This window comes from Papaver somniferum, chromosome 8 (genome assembly GCF_003573695.1).
Source record: "Papaver somniferum cultivar HN1 chromosome 8, ASM357369v1, whole genome shotgun sequence".
In the NCBI taxonomy this organism is placed as follows: Eukaryota; Viridiplantae; Streptophyta; class Magnoliopsida; order Ranunculales; family Papaveraceae; genus Papaver; species Papaver somniferum.
In genome coordinates this window covers 1,310,113-1,326,955 of record NC_039365.1, presented here as the reverse complement: position 1 = coordinate 1,326,955, position 16,843 = coordinate 1,310,113, and the positions used below count along the sequence as shown (strand labels likewise).

At 38.3% G+C, this 16,843-nt stretch overlaps 3 protein-coding genes across 6 annotated transcripts; 1 reads left to right on the top strand and 2 right to left on the bottom strand.

Annotated features, from left to right (window-relative positions):
* Positions 1 to 238: 238 nt before the first annotated feature.
* On the top strand, positions 239 to 6,754 carry LOC113304210. Its single transcript, XM_026553267.1, has 10 exons — positions 239 to 992; positions 1,090 to 1,191; positions 1,322 to 1,527; positions 1,645 to 1,838; positions 2,594 to 2,702; positions 2,822 to 3,117; positions 3,405 to 3,761; positions 3,994 to 4,072; positions 4,185 to 5,783; positions 6,319 to 6,754. Exons 1-10 carry the CDS (start codon positions 943 to 945, stop codon positions 6,459 to 6,461), a joined length of 3,135 nt encoding a protein of 1,044 aa, XP_026409052.1. The 5' UTR covers positions 239 to 942; the 3' UTR covers positions 6,462 to 6,754.
* A 130-nt stretch (positions 6,755 to 6,884) lies between these two features.
* On the bottom strand, positions 6,885 to 9,353 carry LOC113304211 (protein REVEILLE 6-like). 2 transcript variants are annotated; one of them, XM_026553268.1, is made up of 8 exons: positions 8,966 to 9,353; positions 8,681 to 8,738; positions 8,404 to 8,527; positions 8,186 to 8,323; positions 7,975 to 8,097; positions 7,776 to 7,885; positions 7,549 to 7,608; positions 6,885 to 7,366 (listed from the first exon to the last, which is right to left on the bottom strand). In XM_026553268.1, the coding sequence occupies exons 1-8, from the start codon at positions 9,205 to 9,207 to the stop codon at positions 7,262 to 7,264; spliced, it is 960 nt and encodes a 319-aa protein (XP_026409053.1). In that variant the 5' UTR covers positions 9,208 to 9,353; the 3' UTR covers positions 6,885 to 7,261. The 2 variants fall into 2 exon arrangements, with proteins under 2 accessions (XP_026409053.1, XP_026409054.1); XM_026553269.1 differs by having other exon boundaries at positions 7,975 to 8,088.
* A 3,227-nt stretch (positions 9,354 to 12,580) lies between these two features.
* Positions 12,581 to 16,640, bottom strand: LOC113301123 (peptidyl-prolyl cis-trans isomerase FKBP42-like). Of its 3 annotated transcripts, none has more exons than XM_026549891.1 (8): positions 16,504 to 16,640; positions 16,309 to 16,400; positions 15,547 to 15,729; positions 14,565 to 14,654; positions 13,965 to 14,149; positions 13,657 to 13,779; positions 13,403 to 13,555; positions 12,581 to 13,190 (listed from the first exon to the last, which is right to left on the bottom strand). In XM_026549891.1, exons 2-8 carry the CDS (start codon positions 16,352 to 16,354, stop codon positions 12,855 to 12,857), a joined length of 1,116 nt encoding a protein of 371 aa, XP_026405676.1. In that variant the 5' UTR covers positions 16,355 to 16,400; positions 16,504 to 16,640; the 3' UTR covers positions 12,581 to 12,854. The 3 variants fall into 3 exon arrangements, with proteins under 3 accessions (XP_026405676.1, XP_026405675.1, XP_026405677.1); XM_026549890.1 differs by having other exon boundaries at positions 16,309 to 16,395; XM_026549892.1 differs by having other exon boundaries at positions 16,309 to 16,411; positions 16,504 to 16,632.
* Between the last annotated feature and the right edge of the window lie 203 nt (positions 16,641 to 16,843).

The following is a 16,843-nucleotide window of genomic DNA, read 5'->3' as shown; positions in this document are numbered from 1 at the left end:
TTCTGCATCTTATATATGAAATTTGGAACCCTCTTGACAATTAACTATGTTGGAAAATAGTTTTGGTACCCCTTTGTTGTTGTGGTAGCACATGGGACTATTCATTGGTTCCTCCTATGTTTTTCCCCATTGGTGGTGACTAAATTTAATTATTCCATTAATTAAATTAAATTAAATTAAATTAAAATTAATTAAATTATTCTTCTCATTAAAATCGAATTACTATTTAGAAGAAGAAGAAGACTCTTTCTGAGTTTTTTCGTTTCCTTTCCTTATTGACAAAAACAAAATCTATTTTCCTCCATCAATTTCTGAATTTTCATTTCTCAGCGCTAGTTTTGAATTTTTCGATCGCGATAGGATTATCATTCTAGTTCATCATCATCATCAGAAGAGGATTGTGTGAAATCTGAACCCTAAATTCTCAATTTTAGGGTTTTTTTTTGGTTCGAAATGATTCGATCTTGATATCTTCATCTGAAGGAATTGTTAATCCGTGTGTTTTTTTATTTCTGTATTTGTAGAATTTTGATTCATTCATCAGTATTGGAATGGGTTCTTGAGGCCAATTTTGAAGCTGGAAACCGTATTGGTTGATAGATTTTGATCAGATGAGCTGGTTTCTGAGTTAGGGTTTGTGTTTTTTGTGAATCGAATTGAAGTTTTGAGATTGAGAGACTTGGAATTCACTGGTTTTTGAGGATTCATTGTGCACTGAGGAGGAGGGATTGGAAGGATTTTGTGAGCTTATTTTTGAACTCTAGAGGGAAGTTAGTATCAGATTTGTTGTTGATTGGTTGGTACTTTGATTTTGGGGATTATTGAAATGCTGCTTCTGCTTAGTAGTAGTGGGTGTGTATAATTCATTTTCGAATCGTTTCGTATATTGCTTTCTTGTGTTCATTGAGGTAATTCAAGTGAGTTCTTGTGTTGAATCACAAGATGAGTGTGGAAAATGAAGATCAGTGCTTGGTTGCAGACAAAACTCTGAGGTAACTATCACTTATGCTGTCTTGCTCTTTATAATTGATTGTTGACTATCTGCTGCTTAGTTTGAGCAGTGAATTGATATCTTGATGGGATATACAGGACGAAGCCACTGATTTCATATTCAAGAGAATTCTTGTTATCTCTAAGTGAATTGGAGGTTTGCAAAAAGTTGCCTATCGGATTCGACCAGGCTATCCTACGGTATTACTGCTGTTGCTCTTTGTTTGATTATTTTCTGTTGGTGTTTTTGATTACTAAGTGACCCTTGTCGTAATGTTTTCTTGTGCTGTTATTCTACTGAATATGGGGCCGTTTTTGGATTATGGATCAGTGATTTTGAAGATTTTTCAAATAGTGCACCGGAGTGGCAGAGGCCTCCTGGTAGTTTTAGTTCACAGAATTTTAGATGTGGTGAGTACGAATCATCTCCACCCACTAGAGGTGAGTCAAATAACTATTCCCGAGGCGGGAGATGGGAAACTCGGTCTTCTGGGTCAAATGATAGAGATGTGGATTCTCAGTCGGATAAGGATTCAGGTACTTGCTGTTTGGTATTTCAAACCTGTGTTATTTTTAGTCAGATCATTTTTGGTGGACAGATAGGAATTTGGACGTTTAAGTTTTAACGTTTCCTATGTTTCGACCATCATGTAGATTCTGGAAGGCGCTTTGGCAATCAACCTCGGCGTCCTTGGCAAAATCCCGAGCATGATGGGCTTTTGGGTAGTGGTGCATTTCCAAGACCATCTGGGTTTACGGCTGGGGCTTCAGCTCCAAAGGGTCGAGGAAATGGTACCTATCAACTGAGTAAGACCAATGAGCCATATCACCCACCACGTCCTTACAAGGTCCGTATATACTTCCTACCTGCTTCTATGGATTTATGAACCACTACTCGTGGCCTACTGTCGGTCCAGCAATAACTATGTGATGATATTATAATTGCTGAACTTTGATTGGAGTGCCAGGCATACTGTGGACTTGCATATATTATGTAAAGGCCTAATTTTAATTTCTATGTTCTATTTATCCACCACTGTTCATTTTAATGTCCTTAGTATGCCTTCGCTCATCTACCTGGTAGTTAAATAAAATTAATTTGGTAATATCCAAATGGCTGAATCAACTTAGTATTTCCGTCCAACAAAATTGTGGTTCTCACAGTAATCTGTTGCAAAATGGATTGTCGTCTGTCCTTTTTTCATCTTGTAACCTGCCTGGAGTTAGGAATCTTGAAACAGCTAGTACACATCCTTAGGAAATATCAAATAAAAAATTATATAAGATTCCCAAACCATGATATTTCTGAAGAAGTATTATGCTCGTTAACTTTCTTCACTTACTTTATGTCTTTTTTATTATTTCTTGTTAGTATATTTATCTGTTTCTCGGAAAGACCAGGTTCACTTTTAACTGGTCCATCTGTATTAAACCTTACAAGTATTTTCGCATATCAATAAGGTGAATTTACTTTCCAGAAACCCGATTCCACTTCAACCAATGCTCTTTTGTTGTTTAAATTTGGGTTTATGTCATATCAAAGAAAATCTGCTCAGAAGTTCTGTTGTGATAGGTCTTTCAACGTTGTTGTTTGTGATTTCAGGCAGTTCCTCATGCACGGCGAGAATTTACTGACTCAATTAATGATGAAACTTTTGGTTCATCAGAAGATTCTGGGCAAGATAGAGAAGAAGAGGAGAGAAAAAGAAGAGGTAAATTGCTTTTTGTATTGCTTAGTCACAGCAATTGACCTAGTTGTTGGAGTTTTCGCAGTAGAATATTCTCACTTACCTAGTCTGAATTTTAACATGGCTCACTGTTTGCTACTCAGCTTCCTTTGAGATGTTTAGGAAGGAAAGTCAAAAAGAGAGGAACAACCAGATTCCAGAAAAGAGCTCAGAAAACTGTGACGACCCAGATATATTGGCACTATTGAAGGATTCTGATAATAGGTTAGTTAATGAAAACAATGGAACACAGGATGTGACGCCTCCAACTTCACAGAGCGAGTCTGCTATTTCTGCACCAACTCCCGCACCCAGACCACTTGTGCCACCAGGCTTTAGAACCTCAATCTTGGAAAAGAATCCTGTGATGAAATCTTTGGTTCCCCACCCACCATCGGAGGTATGACTTACATTTACATGTCGGAGTTGTTACAAAGAAGATTTCTTTTCATTTAGATTTTGCATTTTACGCAATATATCATTTTCATTTCTGTCTTTTTTTAATAGGTTATCATTTTTCAGTTTTTGAAAATTTGATATTACAAACACACTATTTTGAAGAAGTTATTTATATTTGTTATTGTCCTTTCTTTCCATCGTTCTGCCTCAAGTACATCTCTGTTACATATGTCTCAGTGGTTTGATCTATCATCTTTATGAAGTGTGTCCTTGTTCTGTTTTCTGCAGGTTGGTAGTATTGAGGATAAATTTAGTGGAATTTCTGATAATCAAGGTAAACTACCAGCTGCATCTGTGGATCCTAATGCACAGAAGTTTGGTGTTCAGGCTGTTCATACTCCCATTTCAAGCATTGGTGAAAAGATAACCCGTCCTTCAGATGTGTATGTGTCTGACGGTGGAGTTGGTGCTGTTCGCCCATCATCTGAATCTGTGAACCAACTACGACAAGCCTATAAAACTCAACAGAGTGATGTAGTTGTAGATTTTGTTAAAGAGAGCATTCCAGTTCACGAGATTCTGGGCCAAATTGGTCAAGAGCGTTCAGGATCAATTCTAGACAAACTATTTGGCGGCGCCACAGCTGTACGTATTGCCTCTTCTTTCCTTTTCTTTGAGGTGTTAATGTTGAATACCTGGCAGTTTATCAGTTATAGTCTGTGCCAAATTTATGGTTATGGTAATGGTCATAAGTAAATCTTTATTGTTGGTGAAGGTTACTACTCTGGATTTGATTTTCTGTACCATCCTGAAATGTATCATCACAAGAGTAGTTTTATTATAATACATTGATATCAGTTACGTTTTCACTTTGTAGAATGATGATGTCAAAGCAGATGACGCTGCAAGCGAAGTACCCGTCAAATCCTCAAAATTCAGTCTATGGTTTGGTGAAGGTAATCCTAAATCGCTACTTCAATGTTCATAACTTTAAAAGTCTTCTTCTGCATTTGACATCAGGTCTCATTAAGGAAAGCTGTAAATAGTTCCTCTTTCACCTTCCTGCAGAAAAAAAGTCACCAGAAGATTTACCATCTGGCCAACCTAGAGACTTGCTTTCACTGATTGCTGACAAGGGTAGATCTCATTTGTCTGAAATACTCGATGAGAAAGCCCCCGAGCAAATTCTACCACTGTTTCCTTATAAGAGCAATGAACCTCTTCCTGGGTTTCTTTCTTCTGCTGAAACTACTGTTGGTCTGGGAATCCGTGATCCACCATACAACTCTACTAATCAAGGTGTTGCTCCACGAGTACTTACATGCGAGGATCTAGAACAGTCCATTCTATCTGAAATTAGTGATAACAGTTCGCAACCACTACATCCTATACAAGCATGGGGCAGTATGGATTCAAAAACTAACCAGTCAAAACCTGAGGTGAACAATCTTGCATCCCAGCACATTCTCTCTTTGTTGCAGAAGGGCACAAGTATCAATGATTCAGTGCCATCCTCCAATCTGGATTTACAATCCTCGGAAAATCTCCATGTTTATGATGGAGGATCTATTAGTACTTTGAACAATTCAAGTCAAGGCAGTTCTCAAGTTCACAATGATGACAAATCTCCGACTCTTGAGACTTTTTTTGGGTCATCCTTCATGAAGGAGCTTCAGTCGGCACAAGCTCCAGTTTCTGCACAAAGAGGTTCAATTGGGGGGCCCTTAAGAACGGAATTATCTGGCCCTCATGGGTTTCCGTTTTCAGTTGCGGATGCTAGTTTTGTTCCATCTGATGCCAATGTATTCGGAGGCAACGAACCTGCATTTGAGGATGAGCTTCCACGGTCCAACCTCGTGCAGCAAACTAAATCCAACATGACTGAGAACCGTCTGTTAGGGTTTGATGTTCGTAAAAAGGAATCTGGGTTCAATTTTAGTGGGGTTGGTGGTTTCGAAAGCAGAACTGACAGGGCTGGTGGGATTCAGCTGCCTGAAGAGGACAGCTTGCTTACTGCGGGTGATGTTATGAACCCTCAAAATCCCGTGTTTAGGCACTCAGGAAATGCAACTAATGCTGATTTAAGATCCTCAGGGAATGTGCCACTTGATATAGTTGGTAAACTAGCAGCTCTGAATGCTGCCTTTAAAGATGAAAGGTCCATGGCACTAGGTCCTGATGGTCCACCACCTTTTCTTCGTAATCCTTACAATCCAGCAGACCCTGAGATTTCGTATCAGAATATGCGAGGTCAGCAGTCTTCTCCGCCATACCCTCAGCTTCAGATAAATCATGGGAGGCCTCCAATGCAGCCTCTAGATTCACATCATGCTCGTATGAATCCACAGATGAAATTTATGGGTCCAGAGAGTATAATCCAGCACGAGCAACCACATCACCAGTTTCCTGGGAATATTTTTCATCACCCTTCTCACCAACAAGCTCCTGGTATGCCAACAAGGTTTGATCCACCTTCCCAAAATCATTTGTTACAGCAACTACACCCAAGCCATTTCCCACCAGCTCACCTACTACATCAGGGAGGTGCACCTCTGCCACCTCATCCGATGAATAACATGGCTGGTCATATTCCCGAGGCGGACCCACTACAGGGATTTCAATTTCATCGCCAACAAGGGTATGGCGGGCATGGTATTCCTCTTCCAGGTAAACAATCAGATCACTTTTCTTGTTATTCTTTCTTTTTTTTTTTTGCTTATCTGGTATTCAAGAAATTCTGCATGCTTTATCACATTTAACAGTATATTGCTTCAGTACCATTAGAACCTTCTTCAGTCCAAAATAGCAGTGATTTTGTTTTCATCCTGTTAACAATATTCTGCATTCTTTATCACATTTAACAGTATATTGCAATATTGGTCAGTACCATTAGAACCTTCTTCAGTCCTAAATAGCAGTGATTTTGTTTTCATCCTGTTAACAATATTCTGTGTTCTTTATCACTTTTGACAGTGTATTGTAATATTTGTCTGTACCATTAGAACCTTCTTCACTCTAAAATAGCAGTGATTTTGTTTTCATCCTGTTAGCAATGCCCTTTTTGCGTGTTTTGGTTTTTTGTAGGATGCACTAAAAACACTTTCCTTGTAGGTGAAACCTGAAATTAATCTTTTGGGATTTTGTTATCCTTTCCTGGCCAACTCTTATTTCATTGTTTTGTTTCCTTTTTTGTTTCCTATAGGTCCTGCTGTTGGTGGAAGCAATCATTCAGACGCATTTGGGAAGCTGATGGAAATGGAGCTGAGAGCAAATGCCAAACAGATGCATCCTCTAGATGGTCCAGGGCTTTATGGCGAGGTTGACATGCGTATGAGATACAGATAAATGTCTGGTGGGTGGTGATTGTTGCTTGAGTCATATTCGTCCAGTTTGGGTTTTTGTGCTTTTAAGGGGGAAAATAGCATAATTATATGCTTCATTTCGAGGGATTGTCTTCGGTTGGCTGGTGTATAATATGGATTTCAGTTCCATTGAGCATCTTGTTTGAGATTGTAAATTGTTTCCTTTTTTCCCTTCATGCATTTCGAAAAACCATCCATAGGATGATAGGATTAAGAAGAAAAACCAAAAAAAAAAAAAGAGAAGCGAAGCGAAGGAAACAGTTTGTGCAGTAAAAATATTGGAACACATGGGTAGCAGTATATGTGTGCACCCCATTGGCAGCGGTCAGACGTTATGGTAGAGCATTCTGGTTTAAGGAAGTGCTGATAAATGTTGATCTTGCTCCTACCAGTTGCAATGCTAAAGTGAAAAACAAAATTGTTTTCGGTTGTCACCAGACATAGAAATATTGTTTCACATATCTGATGCAGGATGATTATAATAGACCTTGCTAAATATGTTGGCGAATAACTAACACTAATTGACCTGTATCAAGTCGAACAGGTACAATTACAATACAAAACCAGATCCGCAATAATGAGCGATACGCTAGCCTTTTTAGTTACAATTGATGCGATCTCATACATATGACAAGCACTTGGCAAGTGCTTATGGTTGCATCCCTCTGCAGGTCACTGTGAGAACTTCTCTCCGTAGCAGCATTGTTGGTTAGCATAGTTCTGTCACTCTGCAGGTCACTGCAAGAACTTAACCCCTCTTTATCTCCAAGTCCCCCTCTTTACCTATCTACCTCTTGGATTCTTTGACTCATCAGGATTCATGAACGGCACTTCATTTTCTTGTGGAGCCTTACAGGAGTCGACATCATAAGATGAAAGCAATCTCCTCTGCAAGTAACATAACAGGAGTAACATAAGCAATGAATTTTGAGAGCCTTCTTAAAATTATATAGGTGCAACATAGGATGCCTCCAAACCGAAAAATAAAATAATACTCCCTCCGTTTCTGGAAAAGAGATACTTTCATTTTTTGAATTTAGCCCAAGTCCAGGAGATGAAAGGGCACTCACTTGATCTTCAAAATCAGGACTGGATAGATTCATAGACAGGTTCCTCATTAATAACAACACCTGAAGGAAGCAAAAACAGAATAACATTAGTTATATTTAAAAATGCTTCAATAAACGCTCACTCTGAGAGCACCGCAAAGTGCAAGGAACTATCTATGAAGCCTGCTGCCTTCCTTTCACGACAAAGCAAGTCAAGTAAGGACCAAAAAGGGTTTCAGAAGGCGTACTGTATCCACGTCAATTGGATTCATCTCCTTGAGCTTCTCCAGGTGATTACTTGTGTTAGGGTCAAATACACTGCCAATGAAGCTGTAGACTTGGGCAAAATCTGGTATAGCTGGATCAACAAAAAACCAATATCAGCTGTTTCCGTTTACTCAGATTTCCATAAACAACACTACAAGACATAGCACATGAGAGATTCACCTCGCAACGGGGGGCCATGATTCGCTTGACCCGTAGTTTCACGAGTTGGGTATGAACTTGGAGTGTTATTGCTGCTACTGTAACAATTATTTGATGCTATAGGCCTTGCAGATTCTGTATCATCCGGAGAACAATTTAACATTTCAAAAATTAGAGCCCGCAACCAAGTAAATTGAAAATTCAGAAAGAGCTTGCAATAACGGAATTTCACCATTGGATAACTGAGGCCACGAAGACACTGCAGGTCCTGTTTTAAGCAGCGACGATGGATCTGGCCTTACAACAGATCTCGATTCTAACAAATTTGAAGATGTTTGGCACACCCCTGTAGTTTGTGGTAGCATCGGAACTGCCAATTTTACGAAATATTAGTGGGACAATATCATTTTTGCAGTCTAATAAACACTGACAGGAAACAATCACTCTGACCATTTTTAGCTGCTTTTTGTGGGTATGGATGAACTGCTTTTCTCTTTGGCCTTGGAGGTGGTAAATGTTCACTAGTTCCGTTCTTCTGAACCTTTTGGAAATACTTCTGTGCGTGACTCCGTATCTGAAAAATTGAACATTATCTCTTACGAGTTCATAAACATTTTTGACAAAAAGCAGTACTCCTATGGAAATGGATTAGCCCGTTCACGTTATTCCAAAACAACCAAATTCAGCTCTATCTTTCGAACATATGAACTAGATAATTAGACAGTACCTGGATTACTGTCTTTGTTCCAACAAATGCTTCAATTTTCTTCCAATCACGATCAAAACTACAAAGAGATACGTAGGGCAATACCAAGTTAGTACAAAAATCTTCCAGCAGATACACTTGCACAAGGCTCATAGTTCCTTGGATGATACAAGTTCATCCAAAACACACACAGTTTGGTAGTTGTGCCCCGAGGTTAGACGACATATGGAGATTTTGTTTTTCCGTATTAAATACACAATCAAAAAAAGAAACAAAAGAATAAGGAAAAAAGAGATTAATACATACAGTTGAAGTGCTTCAAAGAACTTATCATGTTCTTGTTCAGTCCAACTCTCTCTAGATTTAGTAATTGTATAAGGTTTTCTAATTTTCCTTAATGAATCTTCATAAGACTCTGCTGCTGTTGCTGTAGAAATTGAACCACCACCACCACCGCCACCAAGTTCAGCTGGTAAACCAGACATTTCAAATTGAGGTTGATGATGATTTTGATCATCAAAATTCAAACTTTGATTTATAGGTACCATATATATTGACTGATTATTTCTGGGTTTGTTTTCTTTTTTTTTTTCTATGACAAATCTTCTTTTTCTTCTTTTTTTCTTTCAATATTTTGATTTTACAGAGAGAAAGTTGAGTGGACTTGTGGCTGTGACTGAAAGCCAGAAATGAGGTGTACAGAGAGGGGTACAAAGATGTGAAGAAGGTGTACTTAGATTTAACCAGCCCTTACACGTGTCAGCAACTGTCTGACCTAACATAAAAGCTGAGTCAGCACCTTTAAGATTTGAGATCTATATAAGGTTCTTGAATCTTGGGTACCACCTCACAGGTACTGAATTACCAAATTTTTTATTTAGGTCTGACCTGCTATATGAATCTGACTCAAACAGAATCGGAGATTGGATGATTTATCTTTTTTATTTTCTGGTATCTGACTTGAGATACAACTCAGGATTATACATTTTTCTGGTATCTGATTCGAGGTATGATTCGGATTGTACATCTGACTCGAAATTATTTTAGTTGGGTATTATTTTGTTTCCAAAAATGATTTCTGCTACTCAATTTTTTTTTTTCTTTTTTCTTTTGAACCATGCATTTTATTAATAGAAGATTAGGTTACAATTTGACGTGGGTATGTGGTACCCACCGAATCATGGAAGATAATTTGACTAATACAAACCGGGATTGTCTGGTCCCAAATTTTGGTTGAAAAGTTTTTCATTTGACTTTCGTCAGCCGCCTGATTTGCCAAGCCATCCGCTGCTTGATTTCCTTCTCTATAGTTGTGTTGGATATCGTTATGCGGAATCTGTCATATTCTATACTTTATTTCTTCAATCATCCCTGAGATGTGCCAAAGGGGGTTCAGTAGCGGATGTGACGAAAAGCAGAAGGTTTTCTGAGTCCGTTTCGAAAAGAACTTTTGGCCATTGCCTTTCTGTTGCTGTTCTTGATGCCAAAAGCAAAGCCCAAGTTTCTGTATTTAAGGATGTTGTAACTCCTAAAGGTTGAGCTAAAGCCATAATTGTTCGTGCTTCAGAATCTCTGCAAATGAAACCCTCCCCTGCGAAACCTGGATGCCCCCTGGATGCTCCATCTGTATTAATCTTAATCTAATTCAAGTTTGGTGTGGACCATCCTACCGAAATTGTTGAGATTCTTTTGGCATTTCTTGAGTGTTTAATTAACGGAGAATCTCCTGGTAACACAGGAGGTGAGGATTCTATTGCCACGGAATATTCTTGTTGTTGTTTTTCACCAAGCTAGGATTGCTTCTGATGTTGTTTGCTTTTGGCGGTAAGTTAGTTCATTCCTGGCCAACCATAAGGTCCGGAATAGAAAACAAACAGAATAGATGACAGATACTGATGTTGATTGCTGTAGAATGGGAAATGGTTGTTTGAGGCGTTAAAGGGCATGTGGGGTTATAGTTGGAGTTTGGTAAGGTTGATAGCTGAATTAATAAGGTGTTCCAAGTTGAAGTCGCAGTTGGGCAGTGAATTAGCAGGTGAGATGCTGATTCCTGATTAGTGTTGAATATGGGGAAAATATCGGAGCTGGTAAGATAGATGTGATGTATAAGAGAGAAGGTTGGTACACCCTCATTGATTGCTTTCCACAAGAAAAACTGAATTTTTGGTGGACATGGTAAAGTCCACAAGAATTTTGTTGGTGGAAGGGGGTTTTGAGTAGGTTGACCTTGGGTTAGACATTTGTATCCCGATGAAGTAGTGTATTTTCCAGATTTTGAGTGGGGCCAGATTATTTTGTCTTGGGGGCTATCCTGGGGTAGGTGGATGTTTATTTATTTTTTTTGAGCTGTAAGATTGGGTAGGGTGTTTAATTTTTCTTGGTTCCAGTTATGAGATACATATCAGCTACTTTTCAGATAGGGTAATATTGAGCTGGGTCTAGGTTTGGGGAGTGTGGAATCCAATTGGCTTTTATTGGTGTTGACAACCGATTTCTAATACGATGAAAAATCAATTGTTGCATGAGAGGGACGAGTGAAGCTAATTGTATCCATTGAGCGCTAGAGGAAGACTGTATAGTATCAATACCCTGTAGAATTGGTTGATGATTGAGATATTTTTCACCGCAGAGACTTCCACAGATGGAGTTAGGTTGTTCATGTAAATTCCAGATTCTTTTCATGAGAAGCGCCTTGTTATGATCACTGCTTTTTCTTATGCCTAACCCTCCTTCAGATATTGGTTTTGTTACTTTATCCCAACCAATAGGATGAAGCTTTCTAACTGACGAATCATGTCCCCAGAAAAAATTGCTGGTGATACGATCTATTTGTTTGTGGACATTGATGGGTAGATTTTGTGTTTGCATTAGGTGGTTTGATGTGGGGGTTAGGGAGGTTTTAATGAGAACCAATCTTCCAGCTAGAGTCAGACATTTTGTCATCCAACCTTTAGCTTTTCGAGCTAATCTTTGAAGAAGAGGCGCAAATGTGTGATTAGATGCTTTTCCTTGTTTGAATTGGATTCCAAGATAGATTGGAGGTTTTGATGTGGACGACATACCGAATTGCAGATTACTTATCTTAACTGGATCCAATCTCAGATGATAAATAATTACTGATTTGGAAGTATTAATTACCTGGCCAGCCGAAGTGTCGTAAGAGTGAAGCAGGTTCTTGAGATGGAGATTACTCTGAGCAGAGGCTTTATAAGCGATTAGAAGGTCATCAACATACATTAAATGAATAATGGATGGTGCTTTTCTTGAAATGTTAAGTCCTCGAACCAACTTTCGATCTTGAAGGTTTCCCAGATTTGTAGACAGGATTTCCGCACATATTATGAATATACAAGAAGATAGTGGGTCTCCTTGTCTAATACTTCTAGTTGGACTGATATATCCATGAGGTGCACCATTTATGTTGTTTCTAAGAATGATTTTTGCTTCTGCTTGGTTGTCAAACAAGCTATTAGACTTCAGAGTTCAAACACTTCTCCCTTGTGACCCTCAAAAATTTCCTTTGATCATCTAAAATCAGCCATGCTACACACACCGTGAACCTCTCACCGAAATAACCACCGTCTGAGAGAAAATGCTCGGGCCCCACCAGGAGATATATATGGGGAGTGTTTTTTATTCACCGTAGGACCCACCATAACTGTCTCACCCGGTGTGATTCACGGTGAAACACACCCGGTGAATCTATCCTTTTCCCATCTGAAATTTGTTGAGACAATTTATTTATGGACCATGTGACCCTGAAATATCTCAGAAATCTGACACCATGATGCCAAAATTTGTTAAATCATTGTACCACCACATACTATATTATTGAGATTTGACTACTCATTGGCCAAAGCCTACCCTAGTTTCCTTCATTGTTCATTTCCAGATGGCAATTTGTATGTTAAAAAGTTCAAATTCCTGGCAACAATGAAACTGAAAACTTATTCCAATTTCAGACCTCTTATTCCACTGCCTTTCTTATGAACTTACAGGAGAATAGTACAGATGAAACAGAACCCATTAAATTCCAAGTCTCATACCAAAAAATCTCAAATGAACGCTTGATGTAAGAATTATGAGTTGACTAGCAATTAATATCATGAACATAAACAGGACTTAACTGGTACAAGCATTTCAATGAGTTGTTATCTGCGCATATCGGTGCTTCTGGTAATGTGCAGATGGGAAATTAGTCAACTCTTTGCTTTTCGGGCTTGAAAAAGCGACGGAACAGGGATAATATCCATAACCAGATTACTGTGACCAGATTCTTCTTCTGATTGATTTCTTTCTTGGGTTCAGGTCTTTTTCCGTAAATTCCCTTATACATCTCTTTTTGTTTCTGATAAACTGCCTTGTCATGCTCCACAAGTAACCTTAGCTCCTTCGCAATTGCCTTATCTTCAGGTGCATATTTACTGGCTTTAAGAAAATCTTCTCGTGCAGCATCAGTCTGGCCTAGTTCTGATTTAGCTTTTCCTCGCCTGAATAGCGCTTTTACGTTGGTTTCTTCTTCTGCCAACACCTGATATGATGTCGCCATCAGTAATTATTGTGATGGTCATATGAGCATACAAATGATGTACATAAAAGTACATGGTTTCACAGCCACATGCAGAAAGTCAGAAGAAAACAAGAACCATGTGCATTTTGTTTCTGTATATGACCTTTCATTTTGAAGAAGTTGAAATGGAGATTAAAAGTAACGGTAGAGTGCGTGTGAAACAATATACTTACAATGCTGCACTGACCAATGGCTTCTTCAAATCGCTTGAGCTTTATTAAGCAAGCAGCCATATTTAGATGACATGGATTCTTAACAGCCAAGGCCATGTCACGATACTTCCCGAATAGTTGGAACATGAAGTCGTCTCCCATGTATGCTATAGCCTGATGATATGAAAAAATATCAACATGAATTTCTGCAGAAAATAGTTTAACACTCACTTATAAAGATGACAATCTAATGAAATCAATTCAAGCCCTCTAACCATTTCATATTGTTGCATAGCTTCATCTAGTTTGTCATCCTTGAAAAGATTATTTCCCTCCATTTTTCTTCGATCAGCTGTTCCAATCCTTTCCTCCACAGTCATGTCACCACGTGCTTTCCCCTGAAGCATAAAATTTACGCAATGACACCTGTTTGATAAGTTACTTCTGCTGCAAAATCATCAATAAGAGATCGCATATAGCAAAAGGAAAAATGGATGTCCACAGATCTTTTTATTTTATTTCAAAAGCATCTAATATAAATATCATTAACCTCTGGATAAAAGTACTAGTACGTAAGACTTACTTCTTTGGTTTCATCAAAACCAATAAGCTCAACTTCGTATGAGACATCTGCCTGAGGAGGAACATTTGGAAAAGAAAAGCTTCCTTCTTTGCCATAAGCTAATTGCCAACCAACATGCAGCAGACAACGTTCACCAGCTGTCATGCTCGACACACCAATTGCCAGTCCTGTCATCTCAGTTTTCTCTGCGCCAAAACATGAAAAAGCTGATAATCTAATGCAATCATTAAACATAAGTGCTTATGGCGAACCAGTCAATCTATGGTGAAAATAAGTGACAAAAACATGGAAGAAAGGACCTTATAGAAATTTTACAAACTGTCAAAAAACAAGGGTAAAACCACACCAAATTATGCATCATCATTTGTTAATTTCTCAAACGACTTAGTTAACTAGGTTGAGCACCATGTCACACATTTATCACCCATCTGAATGGCAACTCAACAGACTTGCTAGGATTTTTATTTTTTTGAAAAAAGGAGTAAGTAAGAACCAGTGTATTGTTCAGAAATCATTACATTGGATAATGTTAACAAAAGGAAAAAGATGAAGAAAACAGAAACATAAAGAAAAGGAGGCTCTGATAAAGACGATAAAAACCTTTTCCTATTATAAGTTCTACTGGTCTCTGTTCATTCCATGTGTCCTCAAACTTGTGCTGGGTGCTTTTGGTCCATGCCCTGTAGTGCACTGCAAAGGAAAAGAAGCTATTCAGAAAGACGAAAGGGCCGAAAATAGTTATTTGCATTAACGGGATCATACATGTTTGACTGTTGAGAAACACAGCAGCAGAGGTTTATAGTTCAAATTTGGATTTATTGCCAAAATTCACAAGGAATAAGAGAACTATTACACCTATAATATTCGATAAATGAATTAAACAAAGAGAGCGAAATGAGCATATGAAAGAGAGGATGATATATCAGTAAGACTAGCCAAGACAAAATTAGTAATCCCAAAAAAGAAAAGAACAGGATGCCAGAACTTGGTCCCTCGTATGATGAGGTGGTGGTTGAAGTTTGCTAAAGTTACGATATGAATAACACATTATAACCCAGGTCATAGGAAAATACATTTACATTGTACCATATGAAACACATTCGACGCGCTATACTGCTAAAGTACTAATATATGCTTGACCAATTTCAACAACCTACAAGGGACAAGTTTAATTGTCACTTTGATTTCCTTCTACTTCTAACTCAGGGGTTACCCCTAGCACGAACAGGGAACAAGTTTACTCACTACTAAAAGTGGAGTTTAGGATTAAGGTCTGTGATTGACATATTTGTTCCAGGAGGAGGAAATAGGTCCTGTAAGTTAGACATCATAACTAGTAGCTAAGGAAAGTTATCAAGTTTGAAGAAACTCGGAAACACCTAAAACACAATTTCGAGGAAAATTGACAGATTTTCCAAATAGCTGGCGGACATCTACTGCTATGCCGCAGAGTAGTCATAAATCGGTTTTAACAAGAGAAGAAATTTAGATTCTCAAAACTCAACCGAGAAAAGAATTAAGCAGATGATACACATCAAATTTACATGCTTGCTAAAGAACCCATGAAGACAGTGTTACTTACAAAAGCATGTCGAATATTTTGTTGGCTTCTGCCTATGTCCTTCCTTGATAAGTTGTTTCTTAACATGTTCGTGAAGAATTTCAACTTTTGAATCAGAATCAGGGGGACCCGTAGAATCCTGGAGTGAATCCCCATGTACAAAGGCAGCACCTTCAGCGGTTATTTCCTCATCAACATCTGAACCTGTCAAATGCACAAAATGGAATCATCCCTGTTGTCCTGTAACGTAGAATTAATCTAATATTCTCATCCAAATTCCGATACCCTCTTATTCTTTCCACAATTGCAGTCCACACTTACCTAAGGAGAATCCAATAGAATTAAATAATCACAAATAACGTAACGCAAGAGGGACGTTCCTGTGAATTGCACAAAATTGTAAGCTTATGTTTACACTCACAGACTCACCAAGCAGCAGTTCTACGTCGAAAACCCCGAGTATTCCATACACTAACTACGGCTATTAGATACCTACACAATTTTCCAGTGCATCATGCTAAAGGCGTCCATCCCACACACTACAATCATATGCCAATCTGAAGACTTTTAACCCTCAAAAGTTCATATCATGCTCACTCTGGAAATAACGAAAATTATACTTTTTTTTTTTCACTTGGCTGGATTCTATAATTTTATATAAGAATTGACTAAATTTTAACTATAAATTCAATAAAGGCGTTATCTTTAATCTACGTTTCCAATTGTATACGATCCCAAGTTCATAATGGAAAAAAAGTCACAAAATTGAACGATTTGACTTACCACCAGGTGATTGATTCTGTTGATCTTGAACTTGTTCATCATCCATTATTCAAAATTGATCGAATCCACTCTCTGTATACAGTATAACTATACTTTACAAAGACTCCAAAAAAGAGTAATCAAGTTAGCGAAGTAAACAAAGAAAGAAAGAAGCTTAATCAAATTCAACAGATTAAGAAGAAACCCTTCTCTTACCTTGAATGGAAATTGAAGAGATTTCCTTTAAAATCACAGATTCAGGAATTTTGAGGTTGGGTTGTTACTGGGTTTGTCGAGTTTGAAGGAATTTTAAATAAGAGGTTGCAGAGATGGAGAGTGGGAGAGGGAGTGAGTTCAGCAATATTAGATCTTCGCCGTTGTTGAACTTATATTTCACAGAAAAGTCTAGTCAACGAGGAATACCCATAGTCTCGTAGTCAAATATACAAGTAGCCATTGAAATATATCTTGTTAGGCTAATCCTATGGGTAGGGCTGTTCATGGTCGGTTTTGGCTCGGTTTTTAGCCAAACCAAACCAATACCAACATTATCGGT